The sequence below is a fragment of the Monodon monoceros genome, unplaced genomic scaffold (assembly GCF_005190385.1).
Source record: "Monodon monoceros isolate NGI ecotype Baffin Bay Population unplaced genomic scaffold, NGI_Narwhal_1 Super_Scaffold_12, whole genome shotgun sequence".
In the NCBI taxonomy this organism is placed as follows: domain Eukaryota; kingdom Metazoa; phylum Chordata; class Mammalia; order Artiodactyla; family Monodontidae; genus Monodon; species Monodon monoceros.
Window position 1 is genome coordinate 147,571,863 of NW_021703768.1, and position 26,134 is coordinate 147,597,996.

The window sequence follows — 26,134 nt, forward strand, 5'->3', positions numbered from 1 at the left end:
GAGTGACACTGAGGCTGTCAGGAAGCAAAGTGGGCCTAGCGTCTCATGGACTGGTTCTGCTTCAGGACTTGACCTCACAGGAGCCTCTGTCAGAGTCTGGGCACTTTAAGGAGCTGGGTGAGCCAGCCCTTCCAGTACAGCTCTTAGGAAACCAACCCGTCTGTTAGGTAGCGCCCAGTGAGATGGGCTGTTCAGTTGTCTCTCGTTGCCCACATTGATTTCGGAACCAGGAGAGCACCTTAGAGAGAAAAACATTAGTTGGGAAATACTTTAATATCCCAGCTGAAAGGTTCAGAATAGGAAGAAGGCATTAGAAAGTCCTAGAAGGCTAGGGTGGCATTCATTAAGCCCCTGCTAGGTGCTTTCCTATCAGGGAACTCACCTGCTGCTCTCTGTGGCCCAGTAAGGTGGGTGATCATGTCCATTTTACAAAAGAGACTAGAACCAGATGCAGGGACTCACCCCAGACCCAGCTTAGATGATACAGAACTCCAATTCAAATGGCAGTCTGCTTGCAGCACTCGGAGACAATCCATACTCCTCTGTAAGGGACCTGGCCAAGTCACTGGCAATATTTGGATGGATGTCTGTGTAGGAGGGAGATAATGGGCTTAGGGTCTGAAAACCAGAAAGAACCAAAGCCAGAATCTAGTAGATGCAGTAAACAAAAGCTAGTCTCAGGATCAGTAGGTAAAGGTGACGGAAGCAAAACAGCATTGGCAGTAGTTAGTGATGGGGAGTGCGGGTCACCAAATTGTATATCTATCCCTCAAAGATGGCCTCTAGCTGAAGGCCTTAGAATTGAGTCTTTTTTGTTAGAATGGAGTATGTTGGAGGGTGGAGAAAAGAGGAGCTATGTTTTCTCTAATTGCCTCATGGAAATGCAATTGGTGACTGTTGGTTGCAGAGGAATTTCCACCAAGTAGCATGATGGGAAAGGGGCTCAAGGTCACGTGGGCCTATCTACTGCGTGCAGAGTTTGGGTTTCTTCAGTGTCCTGAACAGGGAGCTTCTACTTGAGGATCCAAAACGTTTGACCTGAAGAATGTCAACCTCAGTTTCTTTAAAAGGTTTTAATCTTAAAATGTCTCCAGGAATGAGCTTAAAAGAAAATGTACAAACTCTGAAGAAAACATTAAAATACTATGAAGGATACAGAAGACGACTTGAACAAGTGGAAAGATAGACCAAGTTCTTGAATAGGAACAGTCAACAGCATAAACCTGTCAGTCCTCCTAACTTAAATGAACAATTCAGTGCCATCCCGATGAGACATACCAATACGATTTCAAAAAACTAAAGTTCACGTGGGGAAAAAAATGGGGTGTTCGATCCTGACAGATATTAAAACACATAAAACTAATATTAAAACAGTGTCATTTTGGTGAATGAATGAATAGGCCAACAGAATAGAATGGAAAGTATAGAAATAGATTCAGATGTATTTATATTTAATTTATATATTATAAATAATATTAATATAAGTTATTAATTTATATATTATTTATATTTAATTTATATGGTAAGTGTGGCATCTGAAACCAGTGAGAAAAGGATGGATTGTTCAGAAAATAATGTTGGAACAACTGGGTAACCCTCTGGAGAAAGTAAACTTGGCTCTGTATCTCCCACCATAAGCCAACACATATTTCAAAATGGGTAAAGATCTAAATGTAAAAATAAAATTTCAAATAAAATTTTTTAAGGCCCCAAACACCATAAAAGCCAAGTCAAAATTCTGTAGACTAAGAGACAAAGCTCATTTCTAAGGGCAAATCCTCCTAATATCTAAAGAACTCTGGGAGCTGATATGAAAAAGACTGACAACCTAATAGAAAAATGAGCAGATAGTAAAATAAATACAAGTAGTTCTCCATTCATGATAAGAGAAATGAAAATTGAAAGATGGCATTTTTCACTTAATCAGATTGGCAAAAATCCCAGTGTTTGTTAACACACCGTGTGTACGAGGCCGGGAGAAAGCAGGCATTTGTACCACATTGCTGGTGGGAGTGTAAATTGATATAACTTCTATGAAGAGCAATTCGGTAGCATGTATCAGAATTTTAAAATGCATATATCCTTTGACCTAGCAATTCCATTTGCTCTGGGCAAGTCATTATCTCTCTGTGCCTGTTTCCTCATCTGTAAAAAGTGGATAACTCTGCCTCACAGGGTTGTTGTGAGAGTTAAGTTAGAATGATACACATAAAGCACTTAGTACAAAGTACCTGGCACAAGGGGAGTGCTCCACAAATGTCAGTAATATAATAATAGCAGTCATGTGCATTGCATTCTTACGATGTACCACATTACTACATTGTGCTTGGTGCTTTTTATGTATTACCTCTTTTAATCTTTTAGTCAATGCTGTGATCACCAGCATTTAGCCTCTGAAGCACAGAGATGTGAAGTGGGTTGTCAAGCAGGATTCAAGCCAGGGCAGATGCCCAAGCCTGCAATATACAGCCTGTTTATTAGGTGCAGTGGGGTGATGAACACCTTAAGGGAGGGTGTTCCCTCCAAGGCTACAGATCCAAAAAGAGCTTGAAGAATCCAGGAAGCAGACAGGGCTGTGTGGGGCACCTGATGCCCTTGAGGTCCAGCTAAGAAACTTGGACTAGTTAATAAAAATACAATGAAAGAGCCTCCATCTGTTGAGGGTCTCTTCTTAATTATTTCCATCGAAACTACTCCAGCGAGGTAAATTTATTAAATCCAATTGTACACAAAAGGCAACCACCAGGAGCCAGTGAAGGGGTGTAAGCTGGAATGTGACTTGATCAGTTGTGCGTTTTAGGAAGATCCCTTGAACCGTGGGCTGGACTGACAGGAAGTACCCTAGCAAACTGCTTTGAATTCCGTACATTTAAAAAAGTAATGATAACATTTGTCATTTTTTTCTTTCACTCCACAATTTATATTCACTGTAGAAAATATGAAAAATACAAGAAAGTTTAAAGAAATATAAAAAACTGTTAATTCCACCTTCCAGAGACATCCCAATCGATACTTTTCCTCCAGTTTCTTTCCCCCCTCTATGCAAAAAATAGGCAGTCATTAGAATGACTGATGGGCGGAAGATGGGGAGAGGCCCCTGTTAAAGCGTTGCTGATAATTCCCTCCTCTCTTTCTCTCCGTCTTACTAGGTCCACACCAAGAGGCCGACTGATTTTTCCCACGAGTCAGGGAAAGTCCACACGACTCGGCGCTACCACCCTCGCTCGCCGCAGGCCGGTCTCTAGGGGGCGCTGCCGCAAGACCCGACGGGGAAGAAGGAAGCCGGTGCGAAAACGCGTTGGAATTTGGGCACCGCGGCAGCCCGTAGCCGGTTTTCCCAACATGGCGTTTCCCCAAGACGTCCACGTCAGGATCTGTAACCAAGAGATTGTCAAATTCGATCTGGAGGTGAAGGCGCTTATCCAGGTACTAATGCCCGGGACCCCCGCCGGGGTCCAGTAGCCCTAAACCCAAGCTCCACTGGCCTTCTGTGAGCTCGGCGGTCTCACTCCCGAGCTTTTCCCCCTTGGTCCCGTCCCCTTCGTCCCCTTGACCGTTGGCCTTGATACTCCATCTGGCTGCCGTTGGCTCGCCCTCTTCCGGGACGCCCCCTCCACCTCAGCCCCGACCAGCCTTCCCCTTTGTGGCCCCTCCCCTACACACCTCTGGCCGTCGCCTCGCCCCCACGACAGCCTCAAAGCTTACCTGTCATCCTGCTTGGCCCCGCCTTCTGACACCGTCCTCTCCATCCTTTGGTAGCGTCCTGGAAGCCATTAGCCTCGCCCCCTGCTGGCCAGCTCCCTGGGTCCGATGCCCCGTGGCACCAAAGGCCACCTGGCATGGGAGGCACCGTTCGTTACGTGAAACGAACGTCACCTGGACCGTAGTTGAGATTGTTGTGAATGAGGAAATCGAGTCTGCCTGGATCAGAAAGCAGATACTGGCAAAACTGGGACCCGGACAGGGAAAATCAGTCTGTAGAAAAGACTTAAGAGTCTACTCTTTCGTTTAACAGATGGGGTAATTGAGGCCCTTTGCCTTAAGCCAATTTTAAGGGTAGAAGGTAGTATTGCAGTAAACCAATTGGCATAGGCAAGAGTTAGGAATGTAGAAATGGTTCCTTGAGTTTAGCAAAAAGAAACCAGAAGTTTAAAACCTTCCTTTTAGGCAGATCGTTTCCATTTCCAACAAATGTTACTAAACATTCGATGTAGACTCAGAGTTTGCAACTAGCTGTCGTAAAAGGTGAAGGAAAGTAAGGCTACCCACGGAAATCAGATGCAAAATAAACCAAATTAATAGCTTATTATATGTTGCAAGGACTGTGATTTAACGAGTAATCCAGAGAACAAGTGAGGCAACTTGACGCAAACATTTAAACTTCTTGAACTTCACATTTCCCATGTGTAAACTACAAAACATCTGGGCCAATTCTAGAAAAATAAATTTAAGATTCAGAACAAATGAAATTGCCTTTTCACATAATCTAAATTGCTTAAGCGCACTTTTGCACTTTCTAACATTTGCGTTCTCATGGTGAGAGCAATTGATGATAGCTAGATTTAGCATACTCTTACTGTGTTCCAGCTCCTCTGCTAAGTCCTTTACATAGGTACCTGGTCTGTGAAGTGGGTATGTTGTGATGAGGAAACTGAGGCACAGAGGACTCTAACTTTCAAGGTTACACAGCTAATAAACTGCTACAGCCAGAATTTGAATCCACATAATCTGGCTCTAGGGCCTGCTTTAAAACCTGCCCTGGGATGAGGTCTCCATAGACCTCTACGAGCTGGAGGAGGAGTATTACTCGTCTAGCTCAAGTCTTTGCGAAGCTAATGGTCTGCCTCTGTGTGAAGCTTACTGGAGGCTGGACCTCAACACAGACTCCGCTGACGGCCTCTCAGGCCTTCTGCCGGCGTCCCCAGAGCCCAGTGCTGGCCCCCTGCAGGGTGCAGCCCCTGCCCACTCCCACGCATTTGGCCCCGGCCCCATGGAGCACGCCTGAGCCTCCCAGGGCTCCCCTCCCCGGGCCTCTAGGGTCTTAGGAATGAAATCCAGTGCTCCCCTCTGGGCTCACCACAGCCTCAACTACCTTCAGCCTTGGGGAGCCGCCGTGGCCTCTTTGGGAACTGTTTCAGCCGAGGGACAGCCCACCTAGGAGTGTTGGGGGAAAGCAGTGCCCCCAACCATACTGGGGTGGCCCATCCTTCCTCGAGTCGTCACCCCTTATTTGCTACCTTCCTGGCTGGCTGGATGGAAGGAAGTTTCCAGGATAGTTTGTCCTGTTGAGGACCTAACAGCGGGGCAGGGTTGATGCCCAGCATTGGGAGACCTGACCTGAGCATGGTGTTTACAATGGCGGGGAGGATGGAAGTGCTCAGAGTGGACAGTACTAGCCAAGGCCAGGGCCCCATGCAGAGCTCTGCCCGCTACCTTGCCCTGAGGCTCTCTGTGCTAGCTGACTGCCCCTGCAGGGCTGTGGGGAAAAGGGGGCTGCCCACTCTTGCAGAAGTCAGGCAGGGTCCTTCCTAATTCCGCTGCTGCACACATTTTGGTTATTTTTGTAATGAGACTGTTGAATAAAACCAGCTCCGCCCTTTTGCAAAAAAACCAAAAAAACAAAAACTAAAAACCTGGCCCAGGTAATTTTGAATGTCCAGAAACAAATTCTAAGTCTACCTTCAAACATGTCTATAAACAGTGTGATTTATAATAGATGGTTTGTAAAATTAGATTGAGAAGTTAATCTTGTCATATGATGCCAGGAATTTAGCATCCTGATTTTCAAGTTGGAAAGATCTAAAGTTATAGTATCTCTTTCGGATGTTTATTCTTGTCAGATGTATAAGCTGCTTTAAGTCTTTCATAGTGGCTGGGTGGCGTTTTGTTAAGCTTCAGGAACTAATAAGTCAAGACAATTTTGTTTCTATCTATGCTTTTATGTTGCTTGCTCAGAATTATCCTAAAGAGGGATGAGAAAATGTAAATTATAATGTTTTTGCTTGTGTTGCAGAGGTAAACAGCAAAGATCAGGATGAATTACAGTCAGTAGGCCAAACTTAGTTGTGCTGTAAGCCAACCCTCTCACTATACAGCTGGTGTCATTTCATTGCATTGTCTTGAGAAAGACCTCTTCATCTCTTCAATGTCTCCTAGGATATTGGAGATTGTTCAGGGCCATTAAGTGCACTTACCGAACTGAATACTAAAGTGAAAGAGAAGTTTCAACAGTTGCGGCACAGAATACAGGTGAGTGTCTGCAGAGCTGGGATGCTGACACTGGGTAACGATGAACGGGGCTTCGAACTGGGACTAACATCTGCTCGAGAGCTGTCCAGGTCCTTCAGTAAATGTTCAGATGGGAGTAGTAAACGTTTAGACAGTGGAGGTAACTGTACTAACCTGCTATCCAGGTAAAGATGAGGGACTTCTGAATGCACAGCACTGCCAGCTATGTTACAGGTAGATAGTAGGGACACCATTGTCCTGGGAATTTTTCAACTTGAAAACTCTGAGGTCACTTGCATTACTTTCTTTTCTCTACCACTCTCTCCAACCCATCCACCTCAATCCATTACCAGTGTCCCCTGGTTTTTTTTTTCCGTGCTGTCACTTTGCCCAGCCTCTTCCTCTCTGTTTCTGTAGTCTCCGGTCACATCATATGCATATGTAACAGTCCTGAATTTGACTACGGTATATGTGCTGTCTCCAAAAACAATAGAATGAGAAAAGTAGCAGTCTGAATAGCATAGGTGTTTCTGTGCTTGTGCCCTGAGTGAGGGTAAGATGGGAGGCATGGATCTGGCCATTCCTGTCTGGGTCTTGGGGCACCTGGTCTCGCTGCATATGGTTCTTGGATTTAAAGACTTGTGCTCTCTTTATGACATGGCCCCAAATGCCAGCCAATAACCCTGTTTTTGCTTACCAGAAGAAGACAGTCTGTTCCAAAGATGATAGAAAAAGTGGCAGTTTGGACCCTGAAAAACAGGATGTCTGTGTCCTGTGCGTTACTTCCTAAGGGATTTTCAAGGGCAATTTTGGCAATATGCAGTTTTTGTCAAAGGAGTTCACTTGAAGATTTCAGCAATGTCACTGAACCTGGCTGATCTCTTTCCACCTCCATCTCTAGTGCTGATTTAATCATTTTAATTTTTTAATTTAGAAAGGCTGTTACTTTCACATGTTTTTTATATATGCGTATATGTGTGTAGATATTGGCAGGCAGGAAAAAGTGCAGTGAAAACCTTAGGTGTGCCTCCTTATTTGTTCTCTGTTCCCCTCCTCCAAATAGGTAACCACTCTTATATGTTACTTATGTATCTTTCCATAGTTTCTCTACTCAGATACTAAAAAAGACAAATGTTTTCTTATTTCTTTCCCATTTCTCATCTAAAAGGTAGCATATTAAAAATGGTATTTTCATACCATTTTTAAACTTAATATGTATTGGAAATCTTTCCATGTCAGTATTGGGAAGCTTCCTCATTCTTTTTTTGTAGCCATAATTTATTTTTGGCCTGTTCTCTGTCAAAGGGCATTTATTTGGACTGTTTTTTTGCTTTTTAAAGCAGATTTATTCCATGAAAGACCTTTTTTCAACTCATATGACTTCAGCTCTCCAACCACACTCACCACCTTAAGTATAAGTATTTCCTTGTTCTTTCTGTTTAAGTTTCTGTGTGCTCACCCAGTGTTTATGTCCTTCACTAAGTAAGATAACCTCAGTACATTTACACATTTGTTATGTCCCTCCCTCCCGATCATCAGCTCTTCAAGCACCAGTCTACCCAGGCACCTAGTAAGGCCCTAATAATTTTGCACATGGTCAATGAATATTGACTCCATCCCAGTTTTAATCTGCATCTCCAAACATTTATTAGTGTATAAACAAGCATATAAATAAATAAATTAGTATATAAATGAGCTAATAGTTTATGTTTTTGCATCAATAGCTTGATTAAAACTGGAACTTGTTTTAATTTGAAAGCCAAAAGTATGACATGACCAGACAGGGAAGGACAAATATCATATGATATCACTTACACGTGGAATCTAAAGAATAATACAAATGAACGTATTTACAAAAACAGAAATAGACTCACAGACATAGAAAACGAACTTACGGTTAACAAAGGGGAAAGGGTGGTGGAGGGATAAATTAGGAGTTTGGGATTAACAGATACACACCACTATATAGAAAAATAGATCAACAACAAGGATTTACTGTACAGCACAGGGAACTATAGTCAAATCTTATAATAACCTATAATGGAAAAGAATTGGAATATATATATATATATATATATACATACACATATAACTGAATCACTTTGCTATATACCTGAAACTAACACAATATTGTAAATCAACTATACTTCAGTTAAAAAAATATGACATGAGACTCAAGGTATATTGACATCTTTAATTATGGTCTGTCTGATAGTTCCATCATCTGAAGTTCTTGGGGGTCTCAGACAGCTGGTTGTTAGGTCTGCTGTCCCTCACTGTGGTGGACGGTTGGGTCCTGGTGTTTGGTTATTTTGGGCTCTGAGTACTCCTCTTCAGAAGCCCTTCCTGGTGGGACTTTTGTGTGGCCTGAGTTGAAGGCAAGTCTCTTCAAAGGTTTTTGCATTTGCTTTTGCCAGGTCTCCTAGGATTATCACAAGTCTGGGAGCACTTTTATGTTCATTTCTCCTCGTGGAGTTTCTGAAACCACTCAGGGAGTATGAATTTGAATCCTAGATCAGTGTGAGGGTAGCTCCATGGTTATATATTCTCAGGGAAGATATTTTGTATCCCTCTAGCCAGACCCCGCAGCAAAAAAGGACAAGCTTCCACATTTTCTCTGCTGGTTGACAGACATTTTCCTAGTTCACCTTTTCACTGAGGGTGTATCCCTTTGTGGTGTTCTCCGTTCCAATTCCTGGCCTCAGATGGCCAAGGCTTCATTTTCTGTCCCCACATAGACTTTATTTTTTTGTTGTTTTTTAAAAAATATTTATTTATTTGGTTGCGCTGGGTCTTCGTTGCAGCAGGCGGGCTCCTTAGTTGTGGCAGGTGGGTTCCTTAGTTGCTGCTCGCCGGCTCCTTAGTTGTGGCATGTGAACTCTTAGTTGTGGCACGCATGTAGGGTCTAGTTCCCTGGCCAGAGATTGAACCTGGGCCCCCTGCATTGGGAGCGTGGAGTCTTAACCACTGCGCCACCAGGGAAGTCCCCCCACATGGACTTTAAAACCCTCTTTGCCTCCAGTCTAAAATGAAATATGTACAGAGATTGAGAGTAAGCATGAAGCAACAGCAGTGGTATTTCCATCATATTTCAGAGTGGAATCAGTAGGCTCCTATATAGTTACATTTTTTTCCTTTTCTTTTCAGGCATGCCCTAGATTAGAGAAGCGTATCTCCTGCTCCAGGGCAGCCTCACATCCCTCACAGGAAGGCCGCTCTGGCTCTTAGTTCCCTTCTCATTTTGTGGTCCTGGGGATGCTCCTTACTTTCCTGCAGACTGAGCTATCTATGTAAAAGGATGTTTATTGTATGTGAACTGGCATTCCTAAGTCTTCCGTTCTAGGAGGGTTTTCTTTTTTCTAATATTTATTTATTTGGCTGCATCAGGTCTTAGTTGTGGCATGTGGGATCTCTCGTTGCAGCACGTGGGCCCTTCATTGCGGTCCGCAGGCTCCAGAGTTTGCGGGCTTAGTAGTTGAGGCATGTGGGTTTCTCTCTAGCTGAGGCATGTGGGCTTCTCTCTAGTTGTGGGGCACGGGCTCAGTAGTTGCAGCACATGGGCTCTCTAGTTGTGTCGCGCGGGCTGTAGAGCATGCGGGCTTAGTTGCCCCGTGGCGTGTGGGATCTTAGTTCCCCGACCAGGGATCAAACCCGCGTCCCCCGCGTTGGAAGGCAGATTCTTAACCACTGGACCACCAGGGAAGTCCCTAGGAGGGTTTTCAAGTGCTGTTGCATAACTGGTAGACATAGAAGTGCTGTCCAGTTTTGTATTAGCTTTTAAAGTCATTTTAATTTAGAGCTGTTTTCCCCCCACAGGAGCTTGAGCAGTCGGCTAAAGAGCAAGACAAAGAGTCGGAGAAGCAAGTTCTGCTCCAGGAAGTGGAGAATCACAAAAAGCAGATGCTCAGGTAGGTAGAGCCTGGCCTCCTGCTAGTGGCCTTGGCTGGGCTGCTTGCTCCCTGTGAGGCTTGTGCCAGGGTTTGCCTAATAAACCTAGCTTAATGACTCAATTGTGCCATTTATACACAGACCGGATGTAATTCTCAAAGCTGGGGGGCAAGCAGGGGCTGTTGGGTAAGTGAGACTGTGCGTAGTTTACAAAAGCATATTTAACATTATACTGTATTTTATATTTTTAAAAAAGCAAAAAAATGGTTGCTTTTGTAATACAAGGTCCTTTTTTTTTAATATTTATTTATTTGGCTGCACCAGGTCCTAGTTGCAGCACGCGGGATCTTTGTTGGTGCGTGCAGAATCTTTAGTTGCGGCAGGTGAGCTCTAGTTCCCTGACCAGGGGATTGAGCCCGGTTCCCCTGCATTGGGATCAGGGAGTCTTAACCACTGGACCACCAGGGAAGTCCCAGTAATACAAGGTCCTTTTTAATCTAAAGAGAATTGATATCTTAAAAAGTCCATTGAAAGTGAACCTACTTAAGACGGACCAAAATGTAGAAAGTTTTGAATGGGACTTTATCTTAAAAAATGAAACAAAAAAATGTAAATAAGCTTATGTTAAATAAAATTGAGGTTTTCATTGCAGCTATATGCTTATTTGATTATATAACTGAAGGTATGTGCTATTTCTTGGTATTGAAATTGGGGGACTTATCCAACAAAATTGTCTGATAGCATGAAACTGTACCTGACCCTTCACATTTGATGTTTGCACCACAATCAAAAAGAGGGTTGTTATTGCAAAAATATTTGAGGGCCCCATCAACTTTTCCAAGCCCCTGGTAGCCATATCCTTCTCTTTTGAAGTCTCTATCAATGTCACCATCCTTGTAGGTTTTCTCTTCATCCTTGTTAATTGGACTAACTGTCACATCTGTATTTGTCTATGGGCTTTGCTTCTGATTTGAGTAATTCTCCAGCATCATCCTTGCTGACAGCAGCTCTGTTTATAACGCCCAGCCGTCAGGAGGATAGGGACTGACAAAGACATGGGTGTGGTAGAGGCTCCTGTGAGGAGGGAGGGATGTGTGAGTGGGGACCAGTGAGACTTTGTGTCATGATGGCTTTCCTTTCCGTAGGCCACCATGGGGACTCAGATTATAAACATTGTGTAAAGAGGACCCTTGTGTAAAATCTAGCAAGTTACACCAGCAAAACCACCTCAGCATGGGTTTAAAGTTGCGAGTGGCCATTCAGGATGTGCAGTTCCAGGATAGAGGAGAGAAAGCAGTAAATTAATACTTTGGCGATTTTGTGTTGAAACAGTACTTGTGCTTACCTGGGTTGTCGTGCTTGTCACACTATACAGTAAATATTTTTGCTTGTCTTTCTCCCCAGTAAATGTGAGTCCCTGAGGGCTGCAGGGCCCAGCAGAACTCCCTTGTAAACAGTTGAAAATGTAATTGATTCTTTTAAAGTATCAGGTGTGAGACGGCATAGCAGATGCTGGTCAGGCATCAGAGAGCTCATTTGAACACTTTCAACATAGAGGTGCTATTCAAAACCACCCTATCAGTTCGTGTACTCTTATTTGCCTCTTTAAATATTCCGGGGGTTAGCACAATTGATTTGAGCCAGCTGTGTAAGAGTTCTAGTGCATGAGTTTGATTCTCTGAGGAGCCCAGTTAACTTTTTTATAGTCCATCAAACAGAGGCCTCACTCTAATGTAAATTGATGCAGCCGCTATGGAAAACAGTATGGAGGTTCCTCAGAAAACTAAAAATAGACTTACCATATGATCCAGCAATCCCACTTCTGGGCATATACCCAGAGAAAAGTATAATTCGAAAAGATACATCCACCCCTATGTTGATGTAAATAGCAGCACTATTCACAATAGCCAAGACATGGAAACAACCTAAATGTCCATCGATAGATGAATGGATAAAGAAGATGTGGTACATATATACAATGGAATATTACTCAGCCATAAAAAAGAATGAAATAATGCCATTTGCGACAAACCTAGAGATTATCTTACTAAGCAAAGTAAGTCAGAAAGAGAAGGACAAATACCATATGATATCACTTATAAGTGGAATCTAAAATACGACACAAATGAATGTGTCTATGAAACAGATAGACAGACAGAGAGAACAGACTTGTGGTTGCCAAGGGGGAGTAGGGGAGGGAAGGACTGGGAGTTTGGGATTAGTAGATGCAAACTAGTATGTATAAGATGGATAAACAACAAGGGCCTACTGTATAGCACAGGGGACTATATTCAATATCCTGTGATAAACCATAATGGAAAAGAATATGAAAAAATATATATATGTATAGCTGAGTCACTTTGCTATTCAGCAGAAATTAACACATTATATATCAACTATATCAACATTATATATCAACTTCAATAAAATGTTAAATAAAAAAAGACCCCACTCGAACTCCAGGGAACTGTTCACCAAATTTGAGTTGTTTCTTGCAAGGAGATCAGGTAAAAAATGTAAATAAATCATGTCAGACTGGACTCTTCTAATACAGTGTGTTTGTGTTGTCCATGATTGGTCTGTGGTATGTAAAGAACAGCAAATCTTGAAGAAATACTGAAGAAAACTGTCTTATAATGATTTTTCTACTTCCTGTTACACATATTGATTGAGCAGCTAATGGGCCAATAACTGTTGTTCTGGGTACTGGTTATACAAAGATGAGCGAGGCATGGTTCTCGAGGAACAGAACCAAGCCGCACACAAGGCAAGGCAGTAATGTGTAAGAGATAACTTTGAACGGGGCCTCGTGTGCCCCGCTGGGAAGTTTGGATGTTACCCTGAAGTCTGGAGCCATTGTGGGCTGTAAACAGAGGCATGCTATGGCCAGGTTGCTCCCTGTGGCTGTCCTGGGGGGAGAGGGACAGTTAATGGGCAGTAGGAAAACAACTCAGAGACAGCCTCCAGGATCCAGACAAGAGGTGTTGGGGCCTGAGCTGGAGCAGCTGCTGGGGCAACCAAGTGGAAGAAGTGGTGGGGGGGGTGGGGATGGACCCTGGGCCAAACTCGGGTGGCCTTCCTTACTCCCTGGCTGGAAGGAAGACCTGCTGTGACTTGAACTGACAGCCTGGTGGCATCAACAGAAACTCACACATGACCCTTCTAATTCCAGCAATCAGACCTCATGGAGGAAGGCAAATCTCACTTGCAAAATTGCTATTGACAACCTAGAGAAAGCAGAACTTCTCCAGGGAGGAGACCTCTTCAGGCAAAGGTACCTGTCTTTTTGTCTTTCTGCGTTCTGGTGACAGAATAAAGAGCAATCAGCAAGGTGCAAAACCCACTGTGGGGAACCCCTTCTTGTTTTCAGCATAAAATTAGTATTTAATTTTATAAATAATTTTTTTTTAAGTATGAAAGAAATATATTCTTGTTTGTAGTAAATTAGTAAAATAAAAATATGAGTAACAAACTGAAAGTAAGTCATAATTGTTACTACTCACAAACGTTTTGATATATTGCCTCCTCTCATTATTTTTTCTTCCATATTTTTTATAAAGTCAATATCATACCATACATAAAATTTAGTCTCCTACTCCCCTTCACTTAGTATCGTTGCACAGACTTACATTTTTTTTAAAAAAGCTCTTTAAACAAAATGTTAATAGTACATAGTATTCCCTTATATTAACTAATCCCCTGTTTGTGTGTGTTTATATTTCTAGTTTGTCAGTATTATAAATAACACACCAGGGCACATGTCAGTACATAAGGCTTTGTCCACATTCTGGATGTTTCCTTTGGAGAGATTCCCAGATGAGGTTATTGGTTCAAAGGCGTGAACATTTCTAAGGCTCCTAATACATATCGCCAGATGGCTTTCAGAGGGTAGCACCAGCTTACGTCCCTAATCAGCAGTCTTTAAGAGCATGCTCTCTGCACGCCTTTGTCACCACTGACTATAGTCATTTAAAAGTACGTACTAATTCGATAGATTAAAAAATGGGATCTCATTTGAATCTGGGGCCTTCCCGCAGCCGGGCTTTTGTTGACATTCCTCCTCCCACTCTGGACTTCTAGGAAAACCGCCAAAGAGAGCCTGGCCCAGACGTCCAGTGCTATCACAGAGAGCCTCATGGGGATCAGCAGGATGATGTCCCAGCAGGTCCAGCAGAGCGAGGAAGCCATGCAGACGCTGGGTAAAGCCGGGCCTGCAGTGGGAAGCTGCTCCCAGAGATACGGCCTCCAGAGCCCTTGCCCCCGGGCTCCTCCACCTCTGCCCCCATCCGCCCCCAAGCTTACTGATCTGTGTGGCTTCTCACTTCTTTGACAGCCTGGTCTTACCCAGAGTGGGATACGCCTCTCTCATTTCCCTTTTCGGTTTTTATAGTTGTACTACAAGATCCACACAACCCCATCAAAATGTGCAGAAGCACTCCCAGGGGCTTTCTCCTGGAGAGTGGGTGCCAGCAAGGCTGGAGGAGGGGCCTGGGAGTCTGTTTGTCATCTAGGGCTCTGGGGACCCCCCCTGGCCAGGCAGAGAGATGATCAGTTATTGGCTGGCAGCTAGTCTGCTAGCATTTCATCAGCTTACAGTTGTACTCCCCAATGTTATTTTTACTGTGAGCTCCTTTTATTTCTTTATTTTTGGGCTGCACCATGCGACATGCGGGATCCTAATTCCCCGACCAGGGATCGAACCCGTGTCCCCTGCAGTGGAAGCACGGAGTCCTAATCACTGGATCGCCAGGGAAGTCCTGTGAGCTCCTTTTAAAAGATGCAGTCAGGGCTTCCCTGGTGGCGCAGTGGTTGAGAATCTGCCTGCCAATGCAGGGGACACGGGTTCGAGCCCTGGTCTGGGAAGATCCCACGTGCCACGGAGCAACTAGGCCCGTGAGCCACTACTACTGAGCCTGCGCGTCTGGAGCCTGTGCTCCACAACAAGAGAGGCTGCGACAGTGAGAGGCCCGCGCACTGCGATGAAGAGTGGCCCCCGCTCGCCGCAACTAGAGAAAGCCCTCACACAGAAACGAAGACCCAACACAGCCAAAAATAAATAAAAAAAAAAAAAAAAAAAAAAAGATGCAGTCAGAGGCCACAGAAGAAGCTTCCGCAGACCATCTGGGTCTCCCCAACAGCTTTTCCATGATGTCTCCCTTATAACACAGAAGAGAATCTGCCCTGCCCAGGATCCTCCGTGTAGGAAAACAGGAAGAGAGTTTACTCTTTGAAAGACTTTTGGAAGATTTTACGCAGAGACAAAAGTAGAGAGCCTGGTACATGAGTCCCAGGAACCCATCACCCAGCTCCAGCAGTTGTCAACTCTTGGCCAGTCTTGTTTCAACTCTGTCCTCACTATGCTCCCATCTGGATTAGTTTGAAGCAAATCTCAGACGTCATCCATATAAATATTTCAGTATGTCTCTCTAAAAGATAAGAGACTCTTGAAACAAAAAACAAACAAAACAAAACCACAATACCATTACCACCCCTAAAAATTATCTGTAATTTTGAACCACTCTTTTTTTTTTCAGTGTACTATCAAAACAGGCAGAAGCAAAAGGAAAGCAAGCAGCTTATCCCCAGGGTCACTCCCTGTGTTTGAAAATTTTCTGGGTTTAGGCTCGGAACCAGCTGGTCACCTCCTCTGAGTGTGCACCGGGGTCATGGCCTGAGCCTGGGGAGAGGCCTTGGAGAACGTGAGAGGGAGGAGCCGGCCTGGCCTTGGAATCGAGGACTTTCCTGCCTCTGGTGCGAGCGACAGGACACCCACACCCAGCACGTATATCAGAAACAGACCATATATTTAAGTGGTGAGAAGGCTGCACAGATCCTGATGGTTTCTGGGGTGTTGAGGGTCATTCTTGGGGTACATTTTGTAGGAGAGATAGCCATTGAAAAAAGAAGAATGCAGTTCTTTTTTTCTTTACTTATTTATTTTTGGCTGTGTTGGGTCTTCGTTGATGCACCAGGCTTTCTCTAGTTGCGGCGAGCGGGGGCTACTCTTCGTTCCGGTGTGTGGGCTTCTCGTCGCGGTGGCTTCTCTTTGTTGTGGAGCATGGGCTCTAGGCGCACGGGCTTCAGTAGTTGTGGCTCTTGGGCTCAGTAGTTGTGGCCCACGGGCTCTAGAGCGCAGGCTCAGTAGCTGTGGTGCATGGGTTTAGTTGCTGCAGGGCATGTGGGATCTTCCCGGATCAGGGCTTGAACCCGTGTCCCCTGCATTGGCAGGAGGATTCCTAACCACTACACCACCAGGGAAGTCAAAGAATACAGTTCTTAATCCTTTCTTTATGACTCACAAATTCAAAAGTCGTTTAGGGGCTTCCCTGGTGGCGCAGTGGTTGGGAATCTGCCTGCTAATGCAGGGGACACGGGTTCGAGCCCTGGTCTGGGAGGATCCCACATGCTGCAGAGCAACTAGGCCCGTGAGCCACAACTACTGAGCCTGCGCGTCTGGAGCCTGTGCTACGCAACAAGAGAGGCCACGATAGTGAGAGGCCCACGCACCGCGATGAAGAGTGGCCCCCGCTTGCCACAACTAGAGGTAGCCCTCGCACAGAAACGAAGACCCAACACAGCAAAAATAAATTAATTAATTAATAAACTCCTATCCCCAACATCTTCTTAAAAAAAAAAAAGTCTTTTAGGACCACAATTTTTTTTTTAAAAGCCCATTAAGGATATGATGTCTGGTATTTGCTGTAAAATTGTAGGTGGGGGGAGTTGAATGGGGGTCGTGAGGGGACAGGACTGCCAGGGAGTTGGTGGTTCATGTGTATGGGTGATGGCACATGGCACTTCATGATATTATTCTGGCACTTCATGATATTATTCTGTCTACTTTTGTGATGGTTAAAATTCTCTGTAAAGAAAGTTTAACAAAGAAAGGCCTATTAGGTTTTTACTTAACAGGTTCTTACTTAGGTTTTCAAAATGGCAGCAGGCATGGAGAAAGAGGGCTGAGAGGGATTTTTGTTACATGAGTGTTTGTTTTTACCCCTTCTCTGTGTTTTTTTTTTTAAATAGATCTTTATTGGAGTATAATTGCTTCACAATACTGTGTTAGTTTCTGTTGCACAACAAAGCAAACCAGCCATATGCACACACATGTCCCCATATCCCCTCTCTCTTGAGCCTCTCTCCCATCCTCCCTATCCCACCCCTCCAGGTCATCGCAAATCACTGAGCTGACCTCCCTGTGCTATGCGGCTGCTTCCCACCAGCCAACTATTTTACATTCGGTAGTGTATATATGTCGACGCTACTCTCACTTCACCCCAGCTTCCCCCTCCCGCCCCATGTCCTCAAGTCCATTCTCTATGTTTACCTCTTTATTCCTGCCCTGCAACTAGGTTCATCAGTACCAGTTGTTTTTTTTTTTTTTGATTCCATATATATGCGTTAGCATACGGTATTTGTTTTTCTCTTTCTGACTTCACTCTGTATGACAGACTCTAGCTCCATCCACCTCACTACAGATAACTCAATTTCGTTTCTTTTTATGGCTGAGTAATATTCCATTGTATATGTGTGCCACATCTTCTTTATCCATTCATCTGTTGATGGACATCTGTAGCTTCCCTGTCCTGGCTATTGTAAATAGAGCTGCAATGAACATGGTGGTACATGTCTCCTTTTGAATTATGGTTTTCTCAGGGTATATGCCCAGTAGTGGGATTGCTGGGTCATAAGGTAGTTCTATTTTTAGTTTTTTAAGGAACCTCCATACTGTTCTCCATAGTGGTTGTATCAATTTACATTCCCACCAACAGTGCGGGAGGGTTCCGTTTTCACAACCCCCTTTCCAGCATTTATTGTTTCTAGATTTTTTGATAATGGCCATTCTGACCGACATGAGGTGATACCCCATTGTAGTTTTGAGTTGCATTTCTCTAATAATTAGTGATGTTGAGCATCTTTTCATGTGCCTCTTGGCCATCTGTATGTTTTCCTTGGTGAAATGTCTGTTTAGGTCTTCCGCCCATTTTTTAACTGGATTGTTTGTTTTTTTGATATTGAGCCCCATGAGCTGTTTGTATATTTTGGCGATAAATCCTTTGTTGTTTCATTTGCAAATATTTTCTCCCATTCTGAATGTTGTCTTTTTGTCTTGTTTATGGTTTCCTTTGCTGTGCAAAAGCTTTGAAGTTTAATTAAGTCCCATTTGTTTATCTTTGTTTTTATTTCCGTTACTCTAAGAGGTGGGTCAAAAAAGATCTTGCTGTGGTTTATGTCAAAGAGTGTTTTTCCTGTGTTTTTCTCTAAGAGCTTTATAGTGTCTGGTCTTACATTTAAGTCTTTAATCCATTTGGAGTTTATTTTTGTGTATGGTGTTAGGTAGTGTTCTAATTTCATTCTTTTACATGTAGCTGTCCAGTTTCCCCAGCACCACTTAATTGAAGAGGCTGTCTTTTCTCCATTGTAAGTTCTTGCCTCCTTTGTTGTAAATTACATGCCCATATGTGTGTGGGTTTATCTCTGGTCATTCTATCCTGTACCATTGATCTATATTTTTGTTTTTGTACCAGTACTATACTGTCTTGATTACTGTAGCCTTGTGGTATAGTTTGAAGTCAGGGAGCCTGATTCCTCCAACTCCATTTTTCTTTCTCAAGATTGCTTTGGCTATTCGGGGTCTTTTGTGTTTCCATACAAATTGTAAAATTTTTTGTTCTAATTCTGTGAAGAATGTCATTGGTAGTTTGATAGGGATTGCATTGAATCTGTAGATTGCTTTGGGCAGTATAGTCATTTTCACAATATTGATTCTTCCAATCCAAGGACATGGTATATTTCTCCATCTGTTTATGTCATCTTTGATTTCTTTCATCAGTGTTTTATAGTTTTCTGAGTACAAGTCTTTCACCTCCTTAGGCAGGTTTGTTCGTAGATATTCTATTCTTTTTGTTGCAGTGGTAAATGCGAGTGTTTCCTTAATTTCTCTTTTTGATTTTTTGTTGTTGGTGTATAGGAATGCCAGAGATTTCTGTGCATTAATTTTGTATCCTGCAACCTTACCAAAGTCATTGATTAGTTCTAGTAGTTTTCTGGTGGCATCTTTAGGATTTTCTATGTATAGTATCATGTCATCCTCAAACAGCGACAGTTTTACTTCTTTTCCGATTTGGATTCCTTTTATTTCTTTTTCTTCTCTGATTGCTGTGGCTAGGACTTCCAAAACTATGTTGAATAAGAGTGGTGAGAGTGGACATCCTTGTCTTTTTCCTGATCTTAGAGGAAATGCTTTCAGTTTTTCACCACTGAGTATGATGCTTGCTGTGGATTTGTCATATATGGCCTTTATTATGTTGAGTTAGATTCCCTCTGTGCCCATTTTCTGGAGAGTTTTTATCATAAATGGGTGTTGAATTTTGTCAAAAGCTTTTTCTGCATCTCTTGAGATGATCATATGGTTTTTATTCCTTAATTTGTTAGTGAGGTGTATCACATTGATTGATTTGCGTATATTGAAGAATCTTTGCATCCCTGGGATAAATCCCACTTGATCATGGTGTATGATCCTTTTAATGTGCTGTTGGATTCTGTTTGCTAGTATTTTGTTCAGGAGTTTTGTATCTATGTTTAACAGTGATATTGGTCTATAATTTTCTTTTTTGTGATATCTTTTTCTGGTTTTGGTATCAGGGTGATGGTGGCTTCGTAGAATGAATTTGGGAGTGTTTCTCCCTCTGCAATTTTTGGAAGAGTTTGAGAAGGATCGGTTTTAGCTCTTCTCTAATCTGTGTTTTTCAAAACACTACTCTGTTTCCTCTGGTAATTTCTTTTATTTGTTAATTAACTTGTAATTTTGTGGAAAGGTAATATAAATTACGTGGTTAAGGAAAAAACCTCCAGGCCAACACTGTCCCATGGAAACATAATGGGAGCCACATACATTCACTTAAAATTTTTCATTAGACACATTAAAAAAAGTAAAAACAAACATATGAAATTAATTGTAATCATATATTTAACCATTTCAATATGCAATTCATAGTGAAAATTATTGAGATATTTGACATTCCTTTTTTTTCTTTCCACACTAGAGCTCTGAAATTGTGTAGGTATTTTACCCACAGAGACATGGATATTTGGATTGGACACATTTTACACACTCAGGTGTCACATGTGTCTAGTGGCTGTCATTCCGGGCTGCACAGCCCTGGACAGTACAGGAGGGAAACAGAAAGACTGCTCTCCCTTCTGACTTCCCCCTGCCCCTGACCTCCAGGTCTGCTGCCAGAGGGGCGCACTGTTACCAGTTTCTTTCATAGCCTTCTGAGACCCTCCAGCAGGCAGAGTACAAGCAAATTAAATGTTACCTATCCCCTTCTTTCTTACAGAAATGGAAACATTTCGCATGTTGTCCTTCATGCCTCACCTTCTCACCTGACAACATGTTTCATTCTGTGGATGGTCTGATGATGCCCTGTTATGCTTTGTAGAGGAATCTTGCCAGGGAAACCTTCTTCCTCAAGTGTCAGGTCCAGAAACCCACACTCCAGTTAGTTTGACATGTGGGCACAACGAGCCTTAAGGGACACGTGCCTCCTTGTAGGTTTCACACAGGGGCTGGAGCACAGGTGTCACGTGTTTAAAGCTACAGCCAGTGTCCCAGGACTGCAGGACTGGCATGTGTGAGGGCATGTGGCAGGGCCCAGGACATCCCTGCCCCTTCACGATCCCACAAAGAGCAGATCTGACCACCAGGCGTCCCGGCGGGTGCACCTCACAGGCGGCAAGTCCTGCCCCCAGCCCTGCCCCCACAGAGACCTCACAGTGCCTGTCCACGGTCACCCGCGTTAGTTTTGCGGCCGGGGGTTCTTCTCAGCAGCGCCTGCCTCCTCCAGAAAGCGGAGATTGGTGGTGAGGAAAGGAACCGTCCTCTGCCCTTTTCCCTGGTTATGTCCATGTTGGGAGGACTCCTAGTTATGGCCCTGTGACTGTATGTAAACAAACCTCATCCTTCCCTGAGCTGGATGGGACCCAGGGAAGTGCCTCTCCTTGCCCTGTCCTTGTTCTGTGCTCCTCTGCGTCGCGTCTGTTCACATCCTTTGCCCTGGCTCAGAGGAGCTTGCTTCCGAGCACAGTGTTAATTACTGGGAGCCCAGCTGGCAGAGCAGAGTCTTTGGATTGGGTGTTGTACACTTTCTTAGTCAGGCTCCCTCCCTCTTTTGTTTCAGTTAATTCTTCACGGACTATCCTGGATGCAAATGAAGAATTCAAGTCCATGTCGGGGACCATCCAGCTGGGACGGAAGCTCATCACAAAATATAATCGCCGAGAGCTGACTGACAAGCTTCTCATTTTCCTTGCGCTCGCCCTCTTTCTTGCTACGGTTCTCTATATTGTGAAAAAGCGGCTCTTTCCGTTTTTGTAAGATCTGAGAGCTGCCAGCTTTTGCCCTTTGAGTTCCAGTGTCAGGATCCAGCCACGCTCCTGAGCTCTGGCCCCGGCCACCAGACTGATCCACGCCCCCCAGTCTGATCCAGTCGCTCAGCAGGTCCGATGGAGACACAGCCCCGCCTCCCGGAGCTTCTGCAGGTGGCTGGCGTGTAAGGGGCGAACAGAGCAAGGGGAGGGAGGCCTGTCATCGGGACACCTGCAGAGACAAAGGGACTCCAAGAGCTGTCCCACACTGTGGGTGGCTGCCACTTGAGGCACTCGGGCTGGCCTCCAGGATTTGATGCCCCTCTTGGGTCCCCCTCCCCCACTGCAGCCTTAATGCCAGATCTGGAGGAGGGAAGAGAAAAGGGGGAGAAAGAGGAGGATGGAAACTCACGTTCATTCCTTGAATAAAGTTGACTACATTTTTTTTTTATTTAAAAAAATGTATTTATTTATTTTTGGCTGTGTTGGGTCTTCATTGCTGCACGTGGGCTTTCCCTAGTTGTGGCAAGCGGGGGCTACTCTTCATTGCGGTGGCTTCTCTTGTTGCGGAGCACGGGCTCTAGGCATGCGACTTCAGTAGTTGTGGCTCTAGGGCTCTAGAGCACAGGCTCAGTAGTTGTGGCACGCGGGCTTACTTGCTCCGTGGCATGTGGAATCTTCCCGGACCAGGGCTCGAACCCCTGTCCCCTATATTGTCAGGCGGATTCTTAACCACTGCGCCACCAGGGAAGTCCCAAGTTGACTATTTAACAGCATGAAATGCATTCGGTTTTCTAAGGTATCCCTCTGGGAATTCGTGTGCCTGTCTTGATGTCCAGATTTCTAGAACATGAATTTGGATCACTGATTTGTTCACTCAACAAAGAGTGATTAATCAACAGCCACATGCAGGGTGTTACAGACAACTGCCGTGGTCCCTCCCTCAAGGAGCAAGACGAACAAGATCCCGCAGACTCTCAGGAAGGAGGGTGCACCCAGCCCCCCCTGGAGGAGGCTCACACCAGTGTCTGAAGAGGATGAGGCAGACACCCTCTTTCTACGCACAGTGGCCTGGCCTGGGCTGGGGGTGTGCACTGTCTCAGGGGCTGGCCCACACCTTTCTCTTTGAGGTCCAGAGCTAAATATAACCAAGAGAGTGAAGCTGGTGATAAGCTGGGGCCTGTCTGGGCCTGAGTTCTGTTGAGGCCTGGGGGATAGCAGGGCCCAGGCTAGGCCAGGCTGGGAGATGTTAGTGTCTCCTTGTGCTAAAGGCCTGGCTGACCTCGTACACAAAATCCCAGCCTCCCCCACTATTTATAGCCCCAGAAGCCCTGGGAGGGTAATGTGGGGGCAGAGGGGAAAGTGAAAAGAACATGTGGATTTGAACGTTGCTTCAAAGACTTGGTTTTGAGTCTTGGCTCTACCACTAAGGAACCACATGACCCTGGGCAAGTTACCTTATGTCACTAAGCCTCAACTGCCCCCCCTGTAAAGTGGGGGTGATAGTCCATATAGATGCTTGTAGGGTCCATTTGAGAATCACACAAGAATGTAAAGTAGCAAGTGCAGCTTCTGTCTGACTGAGCCATGGGCTTCCCAAATGCAGCCACCTTCAGGCCTCTGGGCCCCAAGGTTTCCTGAAGCAAACACCCAGGTTCTCCAGGGAAAGCTGGCCTGGGCATCAGAAGTTCTGTTTAGATCTGTTTGAGCAGAGGATGTCGACAGTTAAGGCCTCAGTTATGAAGTGTCACGTCGTCCTGGGACCAAGTTAGAAGAGACTGGCTGCACACCTCAGACTGACTAGTTTAATGAGTAGGTTCTGAGTTAAAGTATACACAGTTTATATATATATATATACATATATATCTCATCCTTAAACAACTTCTGGCCCCAAAGGCACTCAGTGCAAGTTGTGCATGTGTGTGTCTTATTTATAGTCAAATTAAAGCTGAGACTAAAGCACAGATGGGAAATTCCCACTCAGATTCCAGCTGTAAGTGCAGCAGATGGATGTGATCATGTTAGGATTTTCTTGCTTAACATTTTTCTTTACTACTTTCCACTAATTGTCAACATCCTCCTCACAGTATGGAAATGTGTGGGCTCTGTACTCCCTAGAAATTCTCCTTTTGACACTTTATTCCTCTTTTCCTTGCCTCCGTCTGAAAATAGGGTTGAATGTGACCCATTTTGAAATGTCATCGATAGCATATCTCGCAACCCCACCAGGTCCGTAAGTCGTCCCCAGTGGGGCTGGTGGTGCAGAAAGCCACACCTCCATGTTCAACCAGGAGGGGGCAGTACTCACATTTGCTCTGTGGTCTTGCTATGTGTAGACTATTTCCATCCGTCCGCATGAAATGCTCTCATGGATTTTTTCTTTTTTAAAAGAGACCAGATATTTTAAAAACACGCAAATGTACAAAGTTTACCTGTATAGTTTTTGGAAGACATTTCATGAATCACCTTAATTTTCACTGTTAACCAGTAAGGCAAGCTTATATTCTCCATTTTGCTTAGCCGACAGTCAAGGAATTAAAAGTATTAGAACAGTCTTCAAGGGGTCATTCATTCAAGTATTTACTGAACACCTACTTTGTGCCAGGCACTATGTTAGGGATACTCAGTGAACAAAACAAAGATTCCCTGCCGTCCTGGAACTTGTAGTACGTGGGGGGAGGGTGGGAAGATGATAATTAATGGCCTAGAAAACAAACTTGTGGCTGGCTACCAAAGTGGAGTGGGAAGGGAGGAGGGACAAATTAGGGGCATGGGATTAACAGATACAGACTACTATGTGTAAAATAGATAAACAACAGGATATATTGTATAGCACAGAAAATTATAGCCATTATCTTGTAATAATTTAAAATGGAGTATAATCTGCAAAAATACTGAATCACTATGCTGTATACATGAAACTACTATTATTAATCAATAATACTTGAATATACTTCAGTTTAAAAATTAACATACTAAATAAGTCATTCATTATGTTAGAAAATAAGTGTTTTGGGAAATGTGGCCCCAACTAATGAAGATTTGGAATGGGGGGAGGGCAGGTTTGCAGTGTTAAGTCGGGAGGTCACAGTTGGCCACATTGACAGGCAAGATTTGAGCAGAGTGGACGGCGGAGGGAATAGGGTTCCACACAGGGACCAGCTAGAGCAAAGGACTATGGTGGGAGCATCTGTGATATTGTGATTCATAATAAGAAATATATATTTGGTCTTTGTTGTCTTCCTGGCACAGAGGTCCTAAAACCATTGGAATTTCCTACGATAAAGGAGTGATAGATTTGTCCTTTGTTATGTTCAGGAGGAGAATTTTGGAAAGCACAGAGGATGGGGGTTGGTTGCCAGGGGAACCAACCACATGATTAGTGGATTGGAACTTACAGTCCTACCTCCCAACCTCCAGGGAGGGGAAAGGGGATGGAGACTCAGTCTATCGATCATGAGTTCAATCATCGATGGCCAGTGATCTTCTTCCCTCTCCAGCTCTACATATTCTCAAAGGCAAGCTGATCCATCCATGTCCCCAGAGCTGTCACCATCATCTAAAGGACCATCATCAAGAGTTTCAAAGTTAGAACATGAAAAAGAATATGTATATATATGTATAACTGAATTACTTTTTGTACAGCAGAAATTAACACAACACTGTAAATCAACTCAACTTCAATAAAATAAATTTTTAAAAATTTAAAAAATAGCATTACACAGGAACTATATTTAATATCCTGTAATAAACCATAATAGAAAAGAATATATATGTATAACAGCAGAAATTAACACATCCTAAATCAACTATACTTCAATAAAATAAATTTTTAAAAAATTTTAACAAAAAGATAAAATTCAAAAATAGAAAAAAAAAACACCCAAAGTTTTATCTCCACTCAGGTGAGCTCTGGACGCCCCCTGTCATCTGCATTCAGATGTCCCCGAGGTCCCTTCACCTCAACTCATCCCTGACCTCTCCCACACACAGCCTGGGCTTCTGCAGGCTTCTCTATGTTCCCTGACATCCTCTCATTTCCCCTTCCTGGGTTCCTTTTCCCTCCACCAAGCCCCTCCCCTTGACTCCTCTTCCCTCTAGCCCAGGAGATAGGACTTCGTTCAACAGGTACAAGTCCTGCCTCCACCACTGTGTGGGTGAGTTTAAGGGGCCCAAAAGGCCCTGCTGGAGGGGATCTAACAAGGCGACTCAATTTGAAGATGCTTCTAAGGAAAAAAGATTTTGTGAAAAAAGATAGTAAAATGTAAAATAAGCTCTGTTTTCTTCTTTGGTGAATGGCGGTCTCCCCTGGGGCCTGGCCTGAGGGTTTGCCCAATCTGTATTTCTTCCCTAAGCAAGGGCAGAATAAAAATAGCTGGGGGCTAATCTAAGAGATAACAGGCGGGAGTCTCAGCCATGCTGTCGGGAATGAAGGGCTGCAGGCTGGGGTGAGGGGAGTTGGGTGTTAACAATCCCCTCTCCTCAGTCCCTAACAGCGAAGCCCCAGGGCCTGTGGTATTGGTCAACCCGCCATAGTGCATGGTGGTCAAAATTGCGGCCTTTGGGTGAATTGCACTCTCCCTGGCCCTATGTCCTGGGCAGGGTTCGCCCCTCTTTGTTTCCTCCTCTGGAACACAGGGACAGCCAA

At 44.2% G+C, this 26,134-nt stretch overlaps 2 protein-coding genes across 2 annotated transcripts in view; both read left to right on the forward strand.

Annotated features, from left to right (window-relative positions):
- The window catches only part of CREBRF (CREB3 regulatory factor), a 65,192-nt gene extending 61,921 nt beyond the window's left edge, over positions 1-3,271 (forward strand). Inside the window, exon 10 of the mRNA XM_029216518.1 lies at positions 3,150-3,271. The gene's annotated coding sequence lies outside the window, so the exon portion shown is untranslated. The remainder of the gene's footprint in view (positions 1-3,149) is intronic.
- BNIP1 (BCL2 interacting protein 1) lies at positions 3,213-21,924 on the forward strand. The gene is made up of 6 exons (XM_029216520.1): positions 3,213-3,426; positions 6,157-6,249; positions 10,045-10,136; positions 13,289-13,390; positions 14,197-14,315; positions 21,300-21,924. Exons 1-6 carry the CDS (start codon positions 3,343-3,345, stop codon positions 21,494-21,496), a joined length of 687 nt encoding a protein of 228 aa, XP_029072353.1. The 5' UTR covers positions 3,213-3,342; the 3' UTR covers positions 21,497-21,924.
- Positions 21,925-26,134: the final 4,210 nt, after the last annotated feature.